Source organism: Clarias gariepinus, chromosome 13 (assembly GCF_024256425.1).
Source record: "Clarias gariepinus isolate MV-2021 ecotype Netherlands chromosome 13, CGAR_prim_01v2, whole genome shotgun sequence".
Classification (NCBI taxonomy): Eukaryota; Metazoa; Chordata; class Actinopteri; order Siluriformes; family Clariidae; genus Clarias; species Clarias gariepinus.
The window spans coordinates 1,328,992-1,349,623 of NC_071112.1; the positions used below are offsets into that span (position 1 = coordinate 1,328,992).

Sequence of the window (20,632 nt, forward strand, 5' to 3'; positions counted from 1 at the left end):
TATATTAGAGTGATACAAGGTTATATGAGGACAGAAGATCAGTGCGAGAACATTTAACATGAACAATCAACTTGATTCTAATCGTTTTAAATCAGTTACTATTGAATATTAAAGGAAAAGGAAAATAAGTCTTGAGTATGCTTACAGAATATATACAGTTTAACACCAATATACTTTTGTATACCAATAAATTTTATTAAATATGTTCTTGATCAGACTGCCTGTTTCCCTTCTGATATATTACCATGCTATATACGAATAGACATAAATTTGTGTACATAACTAATAGACAGTATTTCGATGTTTAGATGGTAGTGCAGCAGTAGTGTAGTATTGAAATGGGTGTGTGGATGTGTGTAAATGGTGCTCTACAAATGGATGCCATCCCAACCAGGTGTATTCCAGCCTTGGACCCTGTCTGTCCTAACATGTGGACTTTGTTCGGGGTTCGAGTGCTGCGTTGCTGGAAGTGATTGGTACAAATTTCGTAGTTTTAATTATTTAATTTCCCCCCATTTGTCCCGTCTCACAGTTGATTTTTCAAGAAGGGAACTGAAAGCCAGACTGACAGCTACTTAAAGTCAAAGTCAATTCTAGATAAATACAGCGAAACAGAAACGCTGGACTAGGCCATATTTCTGAGTGGAGCTTAGCAAGAAGAAACAAAGATATCAGCTTATCAGAAGGTGACTGCATGAGCAGAGAGAGAGAGAGAGAGAGAGAGAGAGAGAGAGGCGAAGTTAACGGGGTGCTTCAAGTCTAAAAGAAAAAGAAAAAAAAACACACAAAAAAAGACATGCATGTGTGAGTCTCTTTACATCTTTCCCAGGGTAGAATCGATGGTCAACACGTGTGACTAATGACTGGTAAACTATAATCATCTGAATGAGGTTCTTTCACTAGAGCCAAAAATAACCGGGTCGGGTCAGGCCAAACCACAGAGACGGCAGCTTGGTCCTGCGCCAACTCCACGGGATCTTTTCTTCAATGAGCAAAAGATGAGAGACTGTGCATAGCCTCAAATGACACATTAAAGCAAAGGGAAACCCCACAGCTAAATCAGATAAAGGCCTGCTGTATTTACAGTGTGATGACACACAGGGCCGTGCTGATGCAGTGCGTGTTTACTGACATGCTCACAAGACCTTCAGCACTCTCCTCCACTGATTCAACGCCTCGTTGATTTAGAGCTCGGGACGTGAGCCACACACTTCAGCTGTCTTTGTGCATTTGTCCCAATTTTGCCATTAAAGTTTTACCTACATTATACACTGACGAGTCTATTACATATTAACATGGTAAAAGACAGGCAAAGATGTCCAGTAACCATCGAGAGGACTGTTTGAGACCCAAAACAGCAGCAAGAACAAAACTTAAGAAGGAATGAAACAATATTATTATATTTATGTTAAATTTTTTTTCCCCAATCAATGTGTTACTGCTGTGGATTGGCTACAAATTTCTGCCAATTCTGTGTTTGGTCTAAAATGCATGTAAATGCACAACACTCACGCATTAACATTGATTATTAACTATACTATACACCAGTAAACTGGTGAGTATACAGAGCACATTAGCTTTCTGTTTATTCAACACTGGAAGTGAACAGAGCTGATATTCTGAAGTGGAAGCATAAAGAGAATCTTATGAGACTGTCCACCTCCATGTCCACCTCTCCTTTTGGCTATATAGCACTGATAAGACTTTTAAACTACCTTTTCAGCTCTCCCTCTCATGTGATATTGCTTAATTACCAATTATATGCCAGTAATTGTGGCCAGGTCATGGGGACCAAAGGCCAGTCCGTCCAGTCCGATCCCAAGGAAAAGCCAAAATAGCACAAAACGCCAAAAACACCAATGCTGGCCAGGATAGAAGCACCAGAACATCCAGACTGCCACACACTGAGCCCAGCCACCAAAGCGTCCAGCATCCTGGCCTCCAAACTCCCCAGATCCTTATCTGATTGAGCACCCATGGAATGCACGAACAAACAAATCCGATCCATAGAGGCCCGTCCCGCAACCTAAATCACGCCCTGACAGTCCAGAGCTGCCCCAGTGGCACAGAGGGAACCTACACAGTACTGGGCATAAAGTTTCCCGCTGTTATGTTATGGCTGATTAGTGTAGACCACTATGCCAATCGTAAACTCACCCAGATCCATTAAAATGGGAAATAATTAAAATACAATAAGGGACATGAACTTCTGCACAGCCTGAGCTTTGCACAAAGCCAAAGTTTGAATATAATGAATATATTTATTCTGTTGTAAGGATTGTGCCTAATTTTAGTAAAATTTCCAAAATTTCCATTTTATGCAGCATGGACCATGTTAGCATTTGAATCTTATTCATTTAGAACTTAATGTACTTTTTAAACAAACAGGGTTTTATTTGGTGTCCAATCAAATTTCATGTACAGTTTATGAACACCCACATTATAGTCAGAGCTAACCTTGTAACTGCACTACTTTAAGCATCACAAAAATATGTATTTAACTCATATCCTACATACACAACATTTAAGTACAGCACTCCGCATCAACGTTATTCACTCCACAGCTTGACAGCCGTGTGGCTTTGTACGCCGCAAACATCTGAGTAAAAACTGACCAAATCATGAAGAAAGCAGCAGACATCAATCTCAGCTGACAGGAACATTTATTTGCGCAATGGTTTTATTATCCTGGATAATCCTACAAAGTTCAGAGATTTAAACCACAGTTCTTGTTTACACTTTAGGAAAAAAAAAAAAAAAAAAAAAGAAAGAAAGTCTGACCCTGGCCAGCTCACCAGGCCACACACCAAGAGAACCGCCTGATTGAGTAAGCAGATTCCCCAATGAGCACGGGCGATCGGAGTGACACACTGAGCAACGTGTAGAGCTGAAACTGGACGTTCCCAAGCAGGTGGGAGACGAAGAGAAAAGACTGCATTCACAGGATGAACAGGGATCGTCCTGTGACCTGGAAAGGAGTGCGGGGCTAAAACTCGAGGCCCACGAGCTCATAACTTCCTCATCAGAGTGAAGGCTTAGATAACATGGGGGCGGCTGAATGAGCACCACGGGTCCTTATAGTACGGCCATTCTGGAAACGGAAAGACCCGAAGGAATTCTGGAACAAAGATCCTTCGCTATCCTTTCGCTTTCCGTGAGGGATTTAAGCGAGTACAAGCTCGGAACAAAAAACACAAACGCTTCGGCCAACTTTCATCACACGTCCTCTCAGTGCGCCGAAATCGTTGAACTGCGGGATCGGTATTTGTTTTCCTCACACTAAAAGTTCTACCCAGATGAGACTGCAGTTGTTGAGTTTCGTTGGAATTAAAAGGGGGGGAAAAATGTGCTGGAGGAAGCGTCCAGGAAACTTCCTCTGAACGCCAATCAAAAGCCTCTTGAGTGAGGAATAAAGCGCAGTGCTGCATGCTATTATAGGAAAATAATCAACAGCAGGTTTATGTGATGTGAAGCAGAAGTTGATTACTATGAAGTTGATTGTGTTTCAATAACAACACATCCTGAACCGTTTTCTAACTCTTAAACCACATCAGAGGGAAAAATGCAGCCTGTCACGTTACCAAGAAACCGGTCCCTGTATAGTTACTATAAAAAATGTAACATATTACAGGCATTACAGAGAACTTTACAGAAAAATGAACCAAGCGTGTGTAATAAAGTGCAGTTGTTTCAGTAACTAACGAGTGAACCTACAGTACTGCATGTGAAATATACTGACGAGAGAGTGAGACGTGTACGTCTAAAAATCCAATCAAATAAATAAATAATTACAAGAATGATCAGAGATGTCTACATGATCATTGATCTTCTTACTGAACACCATGTTTAATCAGTGGATAAGTGAAGTCTGTTGTTCAGTCTGTAACACTGCCTTATTATGGTATAACGCAAGCAGAACTGTTGTAATACAATAATCGCACTATTGTGAGGAGGCTTATAGATAACTGAGTGATGGAGTGAGCAAGTAAGGATAATGGAGGGAGGAAGGGAGGAGGAAGGCAGGAAGTGAGTGTGACTAAGTGAATTAATGTCACTGAGAGAGAGATCAAGTGAGAAAGTGAGCGAGTGAAGAGGCGTGAATAAGAGGGAATGTGGATGAAAGAGGGAAGACGGGAGGTAATGAGTAAGTATAACCGAGTGTGTGTGTGTGTGTGTGTGTGTGTGTGTGTGTGTGTGGGACTGTAATGAAATAAGTGTAAGAGAATAAGAGCAAATGAGTGTGATTGTAACTGAGCTAGGGAATGAGTGAACAGTGCCGTGAAAAAGTATTTGCCCCCTTCTTGAATTATTATTGTTTTGCATTTGTCTCCCTTCAATAATTGAAATCATCAAAGAAATTTCTATATTAAACAAAGATACAACATAAACAAAAATGCAGTTTTTAAATGATGATTTTATTTGTTAATGATAAAAGCTGTCCAAACCTACCTGTGTAAAAAAGTTATTGCCCCCTAAACCAAAACCTAAAGCATAACGGGGTGTTCTTGGCAACAATGACTGCAATCAGGTGTTTGTGAAAACTGGCAATGGGTCTTTCACATCGCTGTGGATGAATTTTGGCCCGCTCTTCTTTGCAGAATTATTTTAATTCACCCATATTAAAGGGTTTTTACATAGAGCCAGGCAGGTTTGGACAGTTTTTTTCCCTTTATAAATGAAATAATCATTTAAAAAACTGCATTTTGTATTTACTTAGGTTATTTACTTAGGTTAACAGTTTGATGGTCTCAATCATTGAAGTGTAAAAAATATGCAAAAAAAAAAAAAAAACCATGCAGGACGGGGGCAGTGAATGAGTGTGAGTGCAACTGAGCAGTGAATGAATGTGTGTAAGTGAGTCAGTGGGTGTATGAGTAAGTGTGTGAATGATCTGGTACTTATCCAGCAAAATCCTCCTCACCTCTGCAATCATGCGGTTGGTGTCACCCAGGAAAAGCAGGTTCAGAGCCTCTTCTTCACTGGCTGATGTTTGTAAGGACAGATTCTTCAGGTGAATGTTCTGATCAGGATCTTCCATTATTGTCACCTTCCTTGTAAAAGTCAAAACACAGAATGTGGACCGGTGTGCGTCATCAAGTACAAACTGAACAATTATACAAAAGAGTCATCCTCGTTCGACTGAATACTTAAAAACACACAGGTACGTATGGATATCTGTAGCCACACAAGCCACACAGGTGGTGTTACAACAAGGTCAGCCTCGCACCTCAAGGGTTGGGGTTCAAACCTCTCTTCAGCCTGTGTGCATGAGTTTGCATGTGGGTTTCCTCCCCCACACAGTATAAAAGCTTGATTGGCATTTCTAAATTGTACACTGTGATGAGTTGGTACCCCATCCCGGGTGATTTGTGCCCCAAGTTCCCTGGTAAAGGCTCCAGTTCCCTACAACCCTACACAGGATAGTGGTGTAGACAATAAATGAGTGGATAGAAGGATGGATGGAGGGATGAATGGATAAACAACACACAGCTCAAGCAAACCCCAAGTATCCAACTTAAAACCCTTACACTTCTCGGTGGCTACAGGGTTGGTGCAGCATTTAGCTTTTGTACTGTATTTTGGACACAAGAAGAAAAGGTTAATTTTATTTGGAAAAGAAGGAAAAGGAAGCGTTTAAGGAGGGAGGACGGGAAAAAATGGGAGGAAATCCGTAAATGTGCAGGTGGCCAGTGGCAAACAATGGCGGTGGGCAGAGTGGCAAAATCTGCCCACCGAGAGTGGCGTGGGCATCGGCTCCTGCATGCTCCCTTGAACGGCTCCTCTTCGCTGACTGGCTGACCGGATCGTGTCATCCGATAGCTGGGTGGCTTTTCCGGCTGGGAACAGGACCTTACCATGAAGGCACAACGGCCTTTCCCTCTTCGGCTCCAGGAGCACAAAAGCCGGCTCTGTGCGGGAGTGAAAGTGCCAGCGGGAGCTGGTGGAGTCTTTTCACGGCTGAACTCAATGCGGAGATACAACGGCAACATTCGCTTCTATGCCTTTGAAGTTCCTGGGACGCATGACATCACCCCGCACGCATGCAACCCTTTGCGTTAAAGTGTCCGCCACATGACTCTGCTACGTAAACCTCCAAGACCCTGAGCTAAAACACACTACAGTTTTATAATACAGAGGAAGCCAGAAATCCATTAAAGATGATTATTTTAAGGTAGTGTTAGTAATTGGTAAGTGTAGATACAAGGATTATAAAAGTATTATGAATATTTTACGTCTTTGTCTTTCGGCATGTGGCGGAAATGAATATTTAACGTTAATTATCTGAAACATGCATGTAAGTTTACATTTACAGTACGGAGTTTGGCAGATGCCCTTAACCAGAGTAACTTTTTTATTTTTATCTGATCCTATTACACATATAAGCAGGTGAGGATTAACAGCCTCATCAAGGGACTAACATAGGAAAACTTGGAGGTGTTGGGGTTTGATCCTGGGCCTTTCGATCAGTAGGTCAACACTGAGCTACCTCTGACCCAGCTGTTGTTAAGAACACTTTATGGAAGTTCAAATGACTGTGTGTTACTTTACATAAAAATGTAATATCACTTTGGCACTAGATCATGTAGTCGCCCATATGTATCTAATGGAAGTCTTAAACGACGTGATAATGAACTGACTAGACAGAAAAACAGATGAATAGATTCCTGCCCGTGTGCAGTAGCTCAGTGCTGAGTGATAGTTTGTACAGATGGCAGAAAGTAGCTTTGAACTTATGGCTTCACTGGCGTCCATCTGCTTGTTGAAAAATAGCAGATGTCTGAATGTTTGCATATTGATCAGACGTGTGTTGTTTAACATTGAAATTTCAGAAAGCTGGATCAGGAGCGCACAAATATGAATATGAGGAAATGAATGACGAAAGACGTCTGCTTTTAATAGTGAGGGACAAAATGCTCCACCGCGGCACCATTTCTGTAAGGAGACTCCGTCCGTCCCTGAGTCCGTCCACGCTGTAGTCTGAACTGTTGACACCCACAGCTTAGGACAGCTGAACAACACCACGGATAACGAGAAAGACATGGAAAGAGAGAAAAAAAAGAGGAGAAAAGCAGGAAACAGTCTACTTGTGACAGCAAATTTTTGAATAGCTCCGTGAAAGTTTAGCTTGTGTGGTCAGGAGTGGGCATTGTCTATTTTCAGCAGCATGTAATTAGCGGGACGCAGGGCCTTGAGCTGGATCCCCGACCGGAGAAGACGGCGAGAGTTAAAATGAAAGAGAGAGCGGAGAACCAACAGTAACACACGCGGATCCAAGATAACTACAAAAAGCTCTGTGTTTATTAACTAATAAATCAAAAAGATAAATTAGGGCCAAAAGAAAATAACAGAGATAGACTGGGAAAATAAAGAGCCACAGTGAGGAGGTCATATAACTCAGAAAGACTACAATAAAAGGAATGGGAGACAGCAGAAATATTGAGAAGCAGCTCGTGCGTTGTGTATCGCAGCCGACAGGCACGACTTAATAATGGATTTATTATTCAATCCCGTTTAAGGACTTCACACGAATATTACATATGCTGAAATAATAAGAGCATATAAATAGCAAGACTGTTCTTCTGGAATGCTTAAAGACACAGAGGTTTAATAAGTGTTTGATTCCACTTTTAGCACGGCAATATGTCTACAATGACATTTTCCTATTTTACGAAAATAATGTTGATATTATATTTTTTACTAGTGTATGGCTACATTTAGTGTCCAAAGCGATATATTTGCTGTTATCATTTACTGTACATTATAACAGCTATAACAGCCACCCAGCTTTCTCTTAAAGCTAACAGGACTGACGGAACACAGCTTGTCATGTTCCAGAGAGAAGGTGGAAAGTCCTTCTGTGGAAAAGTTTCACATCTGGACACACTAGACACTCTAAGAAGAAAGCTTTACCGTCTCCACAGTATTCCGAGAGGCGTCCAAGTCAAAGCAGTGTACAGAATAACAGAACACGGTCCTGAGAGTAAAAACTCCCTTTATTTCTCTATACTGTATAATCCCCTGATACACTAATGCACTTACTGTAGAGCTTGGACACCATCAAGGTAGAAAGTTTTCTCAGTACGCCGGAGCTGTGATTGGATCAGCTTGTACTCTTTTATACACCAGGTCCCGGTTTGACTTGAACACCCTTTATATTTCTTATATCTCATGGGACTGCAGGTATTTATTCCAGCAGTTTCTAACTTTTTACATCCTTTTCAATCAGATCAGATGTGGATCTTGTAGGGTGGAATGACCAACCCTTTATGATAAGAATGGACATTACCCATACACAGTCACTGTCCCATGCAGTATTTGTATAAAGTGAAATACTGTAAGGTACGAACGATATATTGTGTATATATATATTGACGGTATATAATAAGGTACTGACGGTATATAATGAAGTACTGACGGTATATAATAAGTTACTGACGGTATATAATAAGGTACTGACGGTATATAATAAAGTACTGACGGTATATAATAAGGTACTGACGGTATATAATGAAGTACTGACGGTATATAATAAGGTACTGACGGTATATAATAAGGTACTGACGGTATATAATGAAGTACTGACGGTATATAATAAGGTACTGACGGTATATAATGAAGTACTGACGGTATATAATGAAGTACTGACGGTATATAATAAGGTACTAACGGTATATAATACGGTACTGACGGTATATAATGAAGTACTGACGGTATATAATAAGGTACTGACGGTATATAATAAGGCACTGACGGTATATAATGAAGTACTGACGGTATATAATAAAGTACTGACGTTATATAATAAAGCACTGACGGTATATTATAAGGTACTGACGGTATATAATAAGGTACTGACGGTATATAATAAAGTACTGACGGTATATAATAAAGTACTGACGGTATATAATAAGGTACTGACGGTATATAATAAGGTACTGACGGTATATAATAAGGTACTGACGGTATATAATAAGGTACTGACGGTATATAATGAAGTACTGACGGTATATAATAAAGTACTGACGGTATATAATAAGGCACTGACGGTATATAATAAGGTACTGACGGTATATAATAAGGTACTGACGGTATATAATAAGGTACTGACGGTATATAATAGGGTACTGACGGTATATAATAAGGCACTGACGGTATATAATGAAGTACTGACGGTATATAATAAAGCACTGACGTTATATAATAAAGCACTGACGGTATATAATAAGGTACTGACGGTATATAATAAAGTACTGATGGTATATAATAAGGTACTCACGGTATATAATAAAGTACTGACGGTATATAATAAAGTACTGACGGTATATAATAAGATACTAACGGTATATAATAAGGTACTCGCGTTATATAATAAAGTACTGACGGTATATAATAAAGTACTGACAGTATATAATAAGGTACTGACGGTAAATAATAAAGCACTGACGGTATATAATAAAGCACTGACGGTATATAATAAGGTACTGACGTTATATAATAAAGCACTGACGGTATATAATTGTCATGTTTCTTCTGTCGGCGTTTGTGCGGTCGTGGCATAATTTGCAGGAGGCGAGCTGGCGGTTTAGTAATAGTTTTTTATTAAGTAAGCACATAAAAGAAACACCAACATAAAACTTTACCAAAGGACAACAAAAGCTAGACGCCTGACTGTGCTCCAGTCAGGCTCTTTATAATCAACTTAATTACCTTACCTCGGTTCAGGTGAAGTCCTACGTCACCTGACCGAGGTGCAGTCTGGGACCTGCAGTCCAACTTAAACATAATAACCAAAATAAAACAAACAAACCCAGTCGCTTTGGCGCCCTCTAGGGGTTAACCGTTACAGTACCCCCCCCTAAAAAACGCTCCTCCGGAGCGTTACCGGAGGACCCGGACTCCCTCCCCAGCGGTCCCAGTCCGGACCTCCAACACCGAGGCGGTCGATCCCCTCTCGTGGGCTAGGCTTAAGGGCTGGGGCGACGCTCGGCGGCGGCTGAGGAGCTGGAGCGACGCTCGGCGGCGGCTGAGGAGCTGGAGCGACGCTCGGCGGCGGCTGAGGAGCTGGAGCGACGCTCGGCGGCGGCTGAGGAGCTGGAGCGACGCTCGGCGGCGGCTGAGGAGCTGGAGCGACGCTCGGCGGCGGCTGAGGAGCTGGAGCGACGCTCGGCGGCGGCTGAGGAGCTGGAGCGACGCTCGGCGGCGGCTGAGGAGCTGGAGCGACGCTCGGCGGCGGCTGAGGAGCTGGAGCGACGCTCGGCGGCGGCTGAGGAGCTGGAGCGACGCTCGGCGGCGGCTGAGGAGCTGGAGCGACGCTCGCTGAGCTGGGCGGCTGCGGAGCTGGAGCGACGCTCGCTGTGCTGGGCGGCGGCGGCGGCGGAGCTGGAGCGACGCTCGCTGTGCTGGGCGGCGGCGGAGCTGGAGCGACGCTCGCTGAGCTGGGCGGCTGCGGAGCTGGAGCGACGCTCGCTGTGCTGGGCGGCGGCGGCGGCGGAGCTGGAGCGACGCTCGCTGAGCTGGGCGGCGGCGGAGCTGGAGCGACGCTCGCTGAGCTGGGCGGCGGCGGAGCTGGAGCTGGAGCGACGCTCGCTGAGCTGGGCGGCGGCGGCGGCGGAGCTGGAGCGACGCTCGCTGTGCTGGGCGGCGGCGGCGGCGGAGCTGGAGCGACGCTCGCTGAGCTGGGCGGCGGCGGCGGCGGAGCTGGAGCGACGCTCGCTGAGCTGGGCGGCGGCGGCGGCGGAGCTGGAGCGACGCTCGCTGAGCTGGGCGGCGGCGGCGGAGCTGGAGCGACGCTCGCTGTGCTGGGCGGCGGCGGCGGCGGCGCTGGAGCGACGCTCGCTGTGCTGGGCGGCGGCGGCGGCGGAGCTGGAGCGACGCTCGCTGTGCTGGGCGGCGGCGGCGGCGGCGCTGGAGCGACGCTCGCTGTGCTGGGCGGCGGCGGCGGCGGCGCTGGAGCGACGCTCGCTGTGCTGGGCGGCGGCGGCGGAGCTGGAGCGACGCTCGCTGAGCTGGGCGGCGGCGGCGGCGGAGCTGGAGCGACGCTCGCTGAGCTGGGGGCGGCGGCGGCGGAGCTGGAGCGACGCTCGCTGTGCTGGGCGGCGGCGGCGGCGGAGCTGGAGCGACGTCCTCAAAGCCAGATGGCGGAGGAAGCAGCAGGCCGGCCTGGAAGTCTGGCTGAGGAGCCGGAGCGTCGATCGCTGTCTCCATCGGCGGCTGCTGAGCTGGCGCGATGTCCTCAAAGCCGGGAGGCGGAGGAAGCAGCAGGCCGTCCTCACAGCCCGGCTGAAACGCTGGCTCGCTATTCATGCAGCTTGGAGGCGGCAGATCGGCAGCGCCGCATACGACGCTTGGCGGCTGTGGAGCGGGAGCGACGTTTCCCCTGTCTGGCAGAGGCGGCGGCTGAGGAGTAGACATGTCTGGCAGCCGCGGCACGTAGACCTCCGCGTTGACTACAGTCGGGAGCGGGAGGAGGAGCGCGTCGTCCAGATTAGAGAGAGGGAGAGTGTCCGGAGCTACATCGCAGTTCTCTCGAATCTGGACGAGCAGCCCTTGGAGTAGCGCCACCTGCTCCCGCAGGTCGGAAATGCGCTCTCTGTTCAGCTGTGCCAACAACGTGTAGTCCTCCTCCGTTAAGTCCTCGTCACCGTTTTGCCAGGCCTCCTCGGCCCGTGCTTCTTGGCTGGTGGTTGGGACCGTGTATCTCCCCTCTGCCTCACCCTTGAACGGCGTCCGCCGAATGGCGAGCCTGCAGCCTTCCCAGCTGCGCCGCGCTCTTCTCTCTCGCTGCTCTTCGCTGTCTTCCAGCCAGTCCGCCGGTTCGATCAGCCTGCAGCCTTCCCAGCTCTGCAAGAGCTCTCTCTCCCCTTGCTCCTCGCTGTCCTCCAGCCATTCCGCCAGCTCGGGCCAGATGGTGATAGCGCCCCCCCAAAAAACGTCTGGGGGAGCGACCTCCGCTATGCCACTACGACGGTCTAGCTTTCTGTCATGTTTCTTCTGTCGGCGTTTGTGCGGTCGTGGCATAATTTGCAGGAGGCGAGCTGGCGGTTTAGTAATAGTTTTTTATTAAGTAAGCACATAAAAGAAACACCAACATAAAACTTTACCAAAGGACAACAAAAGCTAGACGCCTGACTGTGCTCCAGTCAGGCTCTTTATAATCAACTTAATTACCTTACCTCGGTTCAGGTGAAGTCCTACGTCACCTGACCGAGGTGCAGTCTGGGACCTGCAGTCCAACTTAAACATAATAACCAAAATAAAACAAACAAACCCAGTCGCTTTGGCGCCCTCTAGGGGTTAACCGTTACAATAATAAGGCACTGACGGTATATAATAAGGTACTGACGGTATATAATAAGGTACTGACGGTATATAATAGGGTACTGACGGTATATAATAGGGTACTGACGGTATATAATAAGGCACTGACGGTATATAATAGGGTACTGACGGTATATAATAAGGCACTGACGGTATATAATGAAGTACTGACGGTATATAATAAAGCACTGACGTTATATAATAAAGCACTGACGGTATATAATAAGGTACTGACGGTATATAATAAAGTACTGATGGTATATAATAAGGTACTCACGGTATATAATAAGGTACTGATGGTATATAATAAGGTACTGACGGTATATAATAAAGCACTGACGGTATTTAATAAGGTACTAACGATATATAATAAAAGCCTGACGGTATATAATAAAGTACCGACGGTATATACTAAAGTACTGACAGTATATAATAAGGTACTAACGGTAAGTCCTCCAGATTGGACGCTTCGTGTCGTGGATCCAGAAGGTCGTATCCCACCTCATTGTAGATCTCCAGGTAGGAAATGTGAGTGGTGTACACCATGCTGCTGTCCTGAAAACAAGAAAAGTATTTCATAAGGTTTCAAGTTTTCATCCTTTAATAGCTTATAAATGTTAAAACTTGTTTTTTTTAAAAACAACAAAAAGGTTTACACCAAGGCTTTAAATTAGGTTTGTAGATCAGTAGCCAAAATTATAAAAAACTATAGCCTAATCAACAGTAAATTAGTATTTTAAGTCCCTTTCAGTCCTCAGGGCTGATCTGAAGAAGGCAGGACACTTGTATTACATCTTGGAGAGTTTTAGCAGAAATGTCAAGAAAAATACGTAATGATTTGCCAAGCAGTCTGGCAGGCTTCGTACAGAAATGGCATTAAGAAAAGGGGAATTTTACAACTGAAAGTATAAAAAAGCTGTTCAGTTTTTCAGGAGTTGGAAGCAGTTATATAGGGCATGGGCTCGGTGTACAAGTTATTGGAGAATATTCATATCACATTCATAAAGGGAAATGCAAACTTCCACACTGGTAACATTAAGAGTTTTGCCTCAATAAATTATTATTTTAACATACGCTGCATTCATATGCATGATATTAAATGTATTATTTGTACAAAATTGGCTTTTGGGCTTGTTAATATTATGGATGCATGGTTTCTATGACATTATTGTTTTCGTGGAAACAACATATTTACATAATATTGTATGGCTTCGAATAATCTAAGCCTAATAATAAAAATACAATGATTTAGAAATGTTATTTAAGGAATAAACCTAATCATTGATAGGGTAAAGAAGTTTATTATACAGTATAACATTTCGGAAGGAGTCTCCAGTGTCAGCACTTTTTGAGTGGCATACTGTACACCTTTAGATTTTATGATATATGAGTGAGGAAACAACTGGTGATAGCCGCTACTGTAAAGAAATAACTTATTTTACCTAGAAATAGGTCCAAAATACAACATGTTCTTTAATAATTATAAAGATATGTATGTGATTATTTTTAAAATTCTGTGGGATAAGAAATAAAACACTTTAAGACAGGATTTATTGAAAAGGTATTTTAAAAAAAAATCATTTTTTTTTTATTAATAATGTGATGAATTTATAAAAATAAAAGACAACTGGCAAGTTGCCTTTATTAAGACGGTCCCATCATGTACAGTACATACTGCTATTCCACTGGCATAGAATCCATGCATCCAAGAACAAAGAATAACTGAGAACTGAATTGAATTCAGGTTTAAATATAAAAGTTAAAAAGTGGCGTAGAAGTACAGGTAACTGGCTATAAAATATAAACTTTTTTGTGAGCTTTGTTTTTTTGTTTTTTTAATCCAAACTCCATTTCTATACCTTGTTTATGACTCTATAAAATACAATTCCTGGAGTCTTGAAAACCCTTAAATTGACAAGTGTGATAAAACTATCTAACAGTGCGGATGTGGTCACTCACTTGGCTGAAATGCTGGTACAGGTAGGACAGAGTTCTCGGGATGATTCCTCTGTCGCTGTAGCACTCAGGGCCTCCTGTAATAGTGAACGTTTTTCCGCTGCCAGTCTGTCCATAGGCGAAGATCGTACCGTTGTAACCTGCCAAGACACTGAGACACACAACAAGGACATTTAAAGGGTGGAAAAAAAGGCAATCAGTTCTCAATCAGGCCCAAAAAAACCACACACTTTCCATGGAGGGCCGACATGGATCACGGAAACTGCTTACAAGATCACACCGTGTCTGTAAACCGTGACTGAATGAAACCTGACGTTTCAAATGACCCGAGGAAAAGGAAAAGAGCCCGAGCTCCCAGAGACGGACGTGAGACCGTCAGCAGGAGCCATCACGTCAGAAATGTTCGTGGATTGCACGGAAGCGATTTCTGCGTTGGCGCCGAGACAGCCGTTCTGGAAATATGAACTGCACTTGATGACACTTCGCTGAAGTATTGACGCAGTAATGGGTTCTCTCAAATAAACAACAAAAGAAAAAAAACATAATTTTCATGATCTGTATAGGTGGTGGAACAATTACCTTGTGGGTGAGAGAAATCGGTTTTGGATCACGTAGTGATGTTTCACAGAGCTCTTGGAAGAACTGTACAGAGAGAGCTCCAGGACGCTTGGCTTCTACCCTGGAACATCCATTACTAAATAAGGATTCATCACGTTTTCTTGATTATGAATGACATGAAACCGATACAGACAGAAAGACAGTTGGAAATAAATGTTCGTTTTTTTTTTTCAAGGGAAAAAAAACATGATTAAATTTTTACTAATGTTACTAACTGTTTTGTTATCGTATATAAAATCAGCATTTGTGTCGCCACTCGCCCTAAAGCGCCACCTTTTCTTCCAGTCTCCACTACGTAAAGAATAAATTGGATCTATATCCAGGGACTCGAACACACTGCGTACAGAATAGGCCTGGCTTAAGGAAGGCTGTAATTTAGTCAACCAAAGAATTTAAAATTTAAAACATAGACTGTATAAGAGTGCAATCGAATAGAGACGTCAGGTCACGGTTCTGTTCCTCTAGGGGGCAAAATACAGCAGTAAACATACGGAGAGGTACTGAGAGGTACAAAAAAAATTAGGCAAACTGTTTTGATATGGGTGGTGTAGCGTTTAGCACTGTCGCCTTGCACCTCCAGGGTCTGGGTTTAATTCCCGTCTTTGTGTGTGTGGAGTTTGCATGTCCTCCCCATGCGTGGTGGGTTTCCTCCATGTACTCTGGTTTCCCGCTTAGGCTGACTGGTGTTCCTAAATTGCCTGTAGTGTGTAAGTGAGTGTGTGAGCTTGCACTGGCACCCCATCCAGGGTGTACCCCGCCTCGTGCCCCAACTTCCCAGGCTCTGTACGAGATGGACAATATAGAGGATGAGTGAGTGAGTGAGTGATATGTTATTACCCCGCTTCAGTATTATGGGCTACTTTGTGTAGTTCCATGACACACAATCCCCATTTAGAAAACCAGGGTTTCTGCTCTCCTAAACTAATTTTGGTCCGACCCACCTGACATTACCTAAAATAAGTTTGACATTCCTGCTGTATAATCATCATTTTAAGCTCCCGCTGCTGTGGTGCTCTGACTCTTCATGATGGAACTAAATACAGCAAGAATCATATGTTTTAGTTTGTTCGTTTGAAACGACCTACTGTATGTCAAACGTGTTATTTTTCCACCAAATCCCATTAAAAGGTCAAAATGTGGCTTGGCGATTTGAAAGTTAGCACTATTTTCACGAGCCGGATTCACAGAACCATCATCTTTGGTTTAATGTCAACCAGATTGGAACAACTTAACACAAGTGGAAAAACTTAACCCAGGAATGTCTATGTCTTGCAAGTATTTCTCATAAACATGCGTAAACAGTCACTTGGAAACTTCGGAGTTGTTTGTCTTTATGCAGCAAATGGTCATCACGTTACTCATCCACAAATCATCGAATCCAGCTAGTCTGGGCCATAAAGAATAAGAACGTGGGCTAATCGGCTTGACATGCTTAACTGCACGTAGGTCTTACACTAGCCATGTGCTTGGTATTATAAGGCCAGAGGCGACGCGTACTACAAATCACAGATTTAAATTACAAATATGTGTTACAGTCATTTTATTCAGTATTTACAGATTTTTTTTCTTATCCAAAGAGACAACAGAATTTATTTTCTTTATTTAAGCCCATTTAAGTGCAGATGTCTTTCTTTCTCTAAGTACAATAGGTCGTGTCCTAATGCTTTATACAAAGGGAAGTAAAAGGGCACCAGATAAACAGGAGGCAGTAAGTGTAGCAGGAGCTGAGACTGGTGACAGGAAATGGCAAACGCATGGCACTGCCAGTACTCAAGAAACAACTAACAGCATTCAGACCAGGGTGGCGCTTTGTTTAGTGTAGACTTGCACTCGGCCTTGCCAAGTTTTCCAAAATTGCACCATCACTGCATTCTACCTAGTGGCTCCGTGAAGGTGCTCCCTTCGGAATTAAAGTCCTGAGACATATGTAATGCATATACAGTACTGTGAAAAAGTCTTGGCCCACTTGGCCTTCATGTTAAATTAAGTTAGGTGTGAATTCAATTAAACAATTGGGAATTTAGGCTGCAAAGGGCCTAAAGATACAATTTAAAAACTGGTTGTTTATGTAATAACCTCAGCAGCGACCTCGTTTCCCCTCTCGTCTGTTCCAACCACTCAGCATTCAGCGTCAGCAGTATAATAATCACCGGCCTGATCATCTGCACCCGTTTCTCACTGGTTAGATCCTCTGAAACTGGTCATTTACAGAGACTGGACTGAACATGAGAGCCAAACGAGGATTTCAAATAAGGCTGGGGAACTATTCCTCTAGACTTCATTAAAAATACAAGAAAGTCTGTCTCTTTGGAAAATTCAGGAATTGAGGGTGTGGCTCAAAACTTTGCCATAGTTCTGTATAAATACAAGATCAATATAAATCTGATTCTGATTCAGAGCGCTCCAATCTGCAATCACTTAACGAAGCCCGTTCTGTACTCCACTCCCTCTGAGCCACAAGCGAAGCCCAGTAGGGCTCTCCAGGCCTCAAGACACGAGGAACACAGACATCGAGACTCTTACTCTGCCCTGGCGCCCAGATGGCGGAGTGAAATTCCCCTGACTATCCGCACAGCTGAGTCAATCAATGGACCATCCTCTTCACCAAGAACTTCACAAAATCAGAATTAAATCCACATTATCTACTTATTTACAATATCTTCTTTCTTGTACTAATTCTCACATTAACTCCTATATAACCAGTTTAGCATTACAATCTTATGCAAAAGTTTTAACAGATTTTGTTGATTTTTTTTAATTAAAAAGACATTAACAAAAAATATTTTCAGCAAACATTGATGCATAGTTACTTCTTATGCCATAAATTGAACAAAAATTAAAAAAAATAAAAACATTATTATGGCACTGTGCGACAGTTTGGCACCCTAAGAGTTCCAGAGGTTTAGGTTTTTTTTACAAGGTTTCAGACCTTAATCATCTCGTTAGATTTGATGCATGGCAACAGCTGTCATTAGTAAATGCCAATTTCAGAGCTTTACAGATACTTTGACTGTTCAAACCTTGTGCACACACTTGCAGACACTCAACAACCATGGGTTCCTCTAAGCAGTTGTGTAAGACTCTAAAAATAAAAGGTATTGATGCCCACAATGCAGAAGAAGGTTACAAGAAGATTTCCAGAAGATTTCAAGAGTTTCCACAGTGAGAAATGTAATTAAGAGATGGCAGTTCAGGGGAACTGTGGAGGTCAATATGAGATCTTGAAGACCAAGAAAACTCTGTTCCACAAGACCTTCATGGAAGAGTCAGCGGAAGAAAACCTTACCTGTGTCCACATCATAAAATCTAACGTCAGAAGTATGCAACGGAACATCTACAGATGCCTAATGCATTTTGGAAACTATGGACTGATGAAGTTAAAATGGAATTCTTTGGCCACAATCAGCAAAGGCATGTTTGGAGAAAAAAAAGGAGCAGCATTTCATGAATAGAACACCTTGCCAACTATTAAGCATGGGGGTGGCTCTATCAACCTTTGGGGTTGTGTTGCAGTCAGTGGCACAGGAAGCATTGCATGGATTCCACTAAATACCAGCAAATTTTGGAAGCAAACATCACACCATCTGTAAAAAAGCTGAAGCTGAAAAGAGGTTGGCTTCTACAACAGGACAATGATCCTAAACATACCTCGAAATCCACTATGGAATACCTCAAGAGATGCAAGCTGAAGGTTTTGGAACGGCCATCACAGTCCCCTGATTTAAACATCATTGAAAATCTGTGGGTAGATCTTAAAAGAGCTGTGCGTGCAAGACGACTAAAGAATATTACTTAACTAGAACTGGGAGAAAATCCCAATGTTTAACTTTGTTCAATTCATGACATTAAAATTAACATCAATGTTTTTCCATTTCCAAGAGAGACTTAATCTTTTCAATTAAAAAAAATCACCAAAATCTGTTATTAATCAAGGGGTGCCTAAACTTTTGCAAAAGACTGTGTGTTATTCTGAGACTATGGCCTATTCAATGATTGTTATCGTACATAGTGTAAATGTACGTCTCTCTTTATGAACACGATTTTCATTTGATAATATAGATCATTACAACAATCTGGCATGTCAGTGGCGGCACAGTCGGCGTAGTCTGGTTTCCTCCCACAGTCCAAAGATTAGGCTAACTGGTGTAGTGTCCAAATTGCCCGTAGAATGAGTGTGTAAATGTTGACTGAAGGTCCTACCACGGTTCTAAAAAATGGGAATAAATATAATAGTCACCATTGGCCTCCAGGGTCTATAGTTGGACTGCAGAGGTTCCTAGATAGAGGGATGAGTGACATGTGCCCTCGTTCCTACAAGCGCATCGCAGCCATGCTGATGTTCATCACAACAGCACTCCCTCTAGTGTGATATTTCTTAACTATTCCTATAACTATGCTAAGAAAAGTTGTTCAAATTTCGATGCGCTGTTGGTTCTCACTGACGAACACGTGTAATAACCATTCGAAGAGCCCACACGCCAAAAGGTCATGAGCTATTGTTAAGCGTAGTTTAATGTAGTGTACTAATCCTCAAAAACCAGTGAAATAAAGATCTGTGCTTAGACAGTCCTCATAAAGTGTGTCCCTCCTTTCTTAATGGAAATGTAAAAATGCATTAAAAAAAACCTTCTCTGGTAAGATCGAAGGGCGAAGTCCTGCTGCTTTGTCCCTGTCCTATGTCGTCATGATAATTAAAGGTCTTTCAAACCACATAAAGGGTGGAGTTTTAGGAATACTCCAAACTGAGATTATGAGTAATGCAAGGGAGAACTACTTTTATTATAGAAAGAGGAACAGAATTCACTTCTTAATGTCATGTTTTTCCATCACGCATTTGGTCGCTGGCAAAAGTCGCTGCATCCTTTTTAAGGGAAAAAAAAAATTCTTCAAGCTTGCAATTTATCAACACATAAAAAAGTTGAAATGAAGTGTGGGTTTCTGCTGCAACCAGACAGAAATACGGGAAAATAGAGACAAAAAATAAAAAGAAAGTCACAGTAATGTCATGACCCTCTTGGTCTCCATGTATTTTAAATAAGTCAGTGTATTACTGGGTTTTAACAGATATTTATGTTACGGAAAAATTAGGCAATGTCTATTTTCAGTGAGAATTAAGCTATTGAGGTGAGTATTATTATCTTGAAGAAGGTTAAGACATAAAAGTTGCCAAACAGTGTAATAGAAAACAATAAGAATCAAACGTTTTAACTATTAATACACAAACACACACTAGTCGTCATCCTAATTCTCCAAAGCCACGACTCGGAAACCTTGAGCCTACTTCGGAGAACTACTTCATCATCGCCATCGAATGGTATTTTCCATCATCAGCCACTCGAGCATGCTTTGAAATTCCAGGCCTGTCAATATGATGAAAAGATGGAAATGTCAAACGGATGGCTGGCATGGCGCTGGATGTGGAGTGAATGTGGAGTGAATGTTTCATGTAGTGGTTGGGGAACAGAGACAGGCCAAGAATCACGGCTTTCCATCATGACTGTCCATGTAGCCAGTCAGCCCACGGTGTGAGTCATGAGGCCTGTGTGGTCCATGCCCAAGCTAGAACCGTACACAAGGTTCCAGCACCAGTTTCTTTAGAATGACGCAATCTAGTGATCTAGTGTGAATAATACCTGAAGATAAAAGCAGACAGTATCCATAAATATCCTCCATTTAAATCTCTGTTGAATAGAAAAAAAATTATTGATATGGAGAAACTGAGAGATGTATAGATTTGTCC

The 20,632-nt window shown here is 43.0% G+C and overlaps 1 protein-coding gene across 1 annotated transcript in view; it reads right to left on the reverse strand.

The window, feature by feature from the left end:
* kif6 (kinesin family member 6) overlaps positions 1-20,632 on the reverse strand; it is an 86,574-nt gene that overhangs the window by 56,403 nt on the left and 9,539 nt on the right. Inside the window, exons 4-6 of the mRNA XM_053510586.1 lie at positions 14,278-14,425; positions 12,764-12,873; positions 4,922-5,051 (exon numbers count right to left, since the gene is read on the reverse strand). Coding sequence (XP_053366561.1) covers positions 4,922-5,051; positions 12,764-12,873; positions 14,278-14,425 — 388 coding nt within the window. The remainder of the gene's footprint in view (positions 1-4,921; positions 5,052-12,763; positions 12,874-14,277; positions 14,426-20,632) is intronic.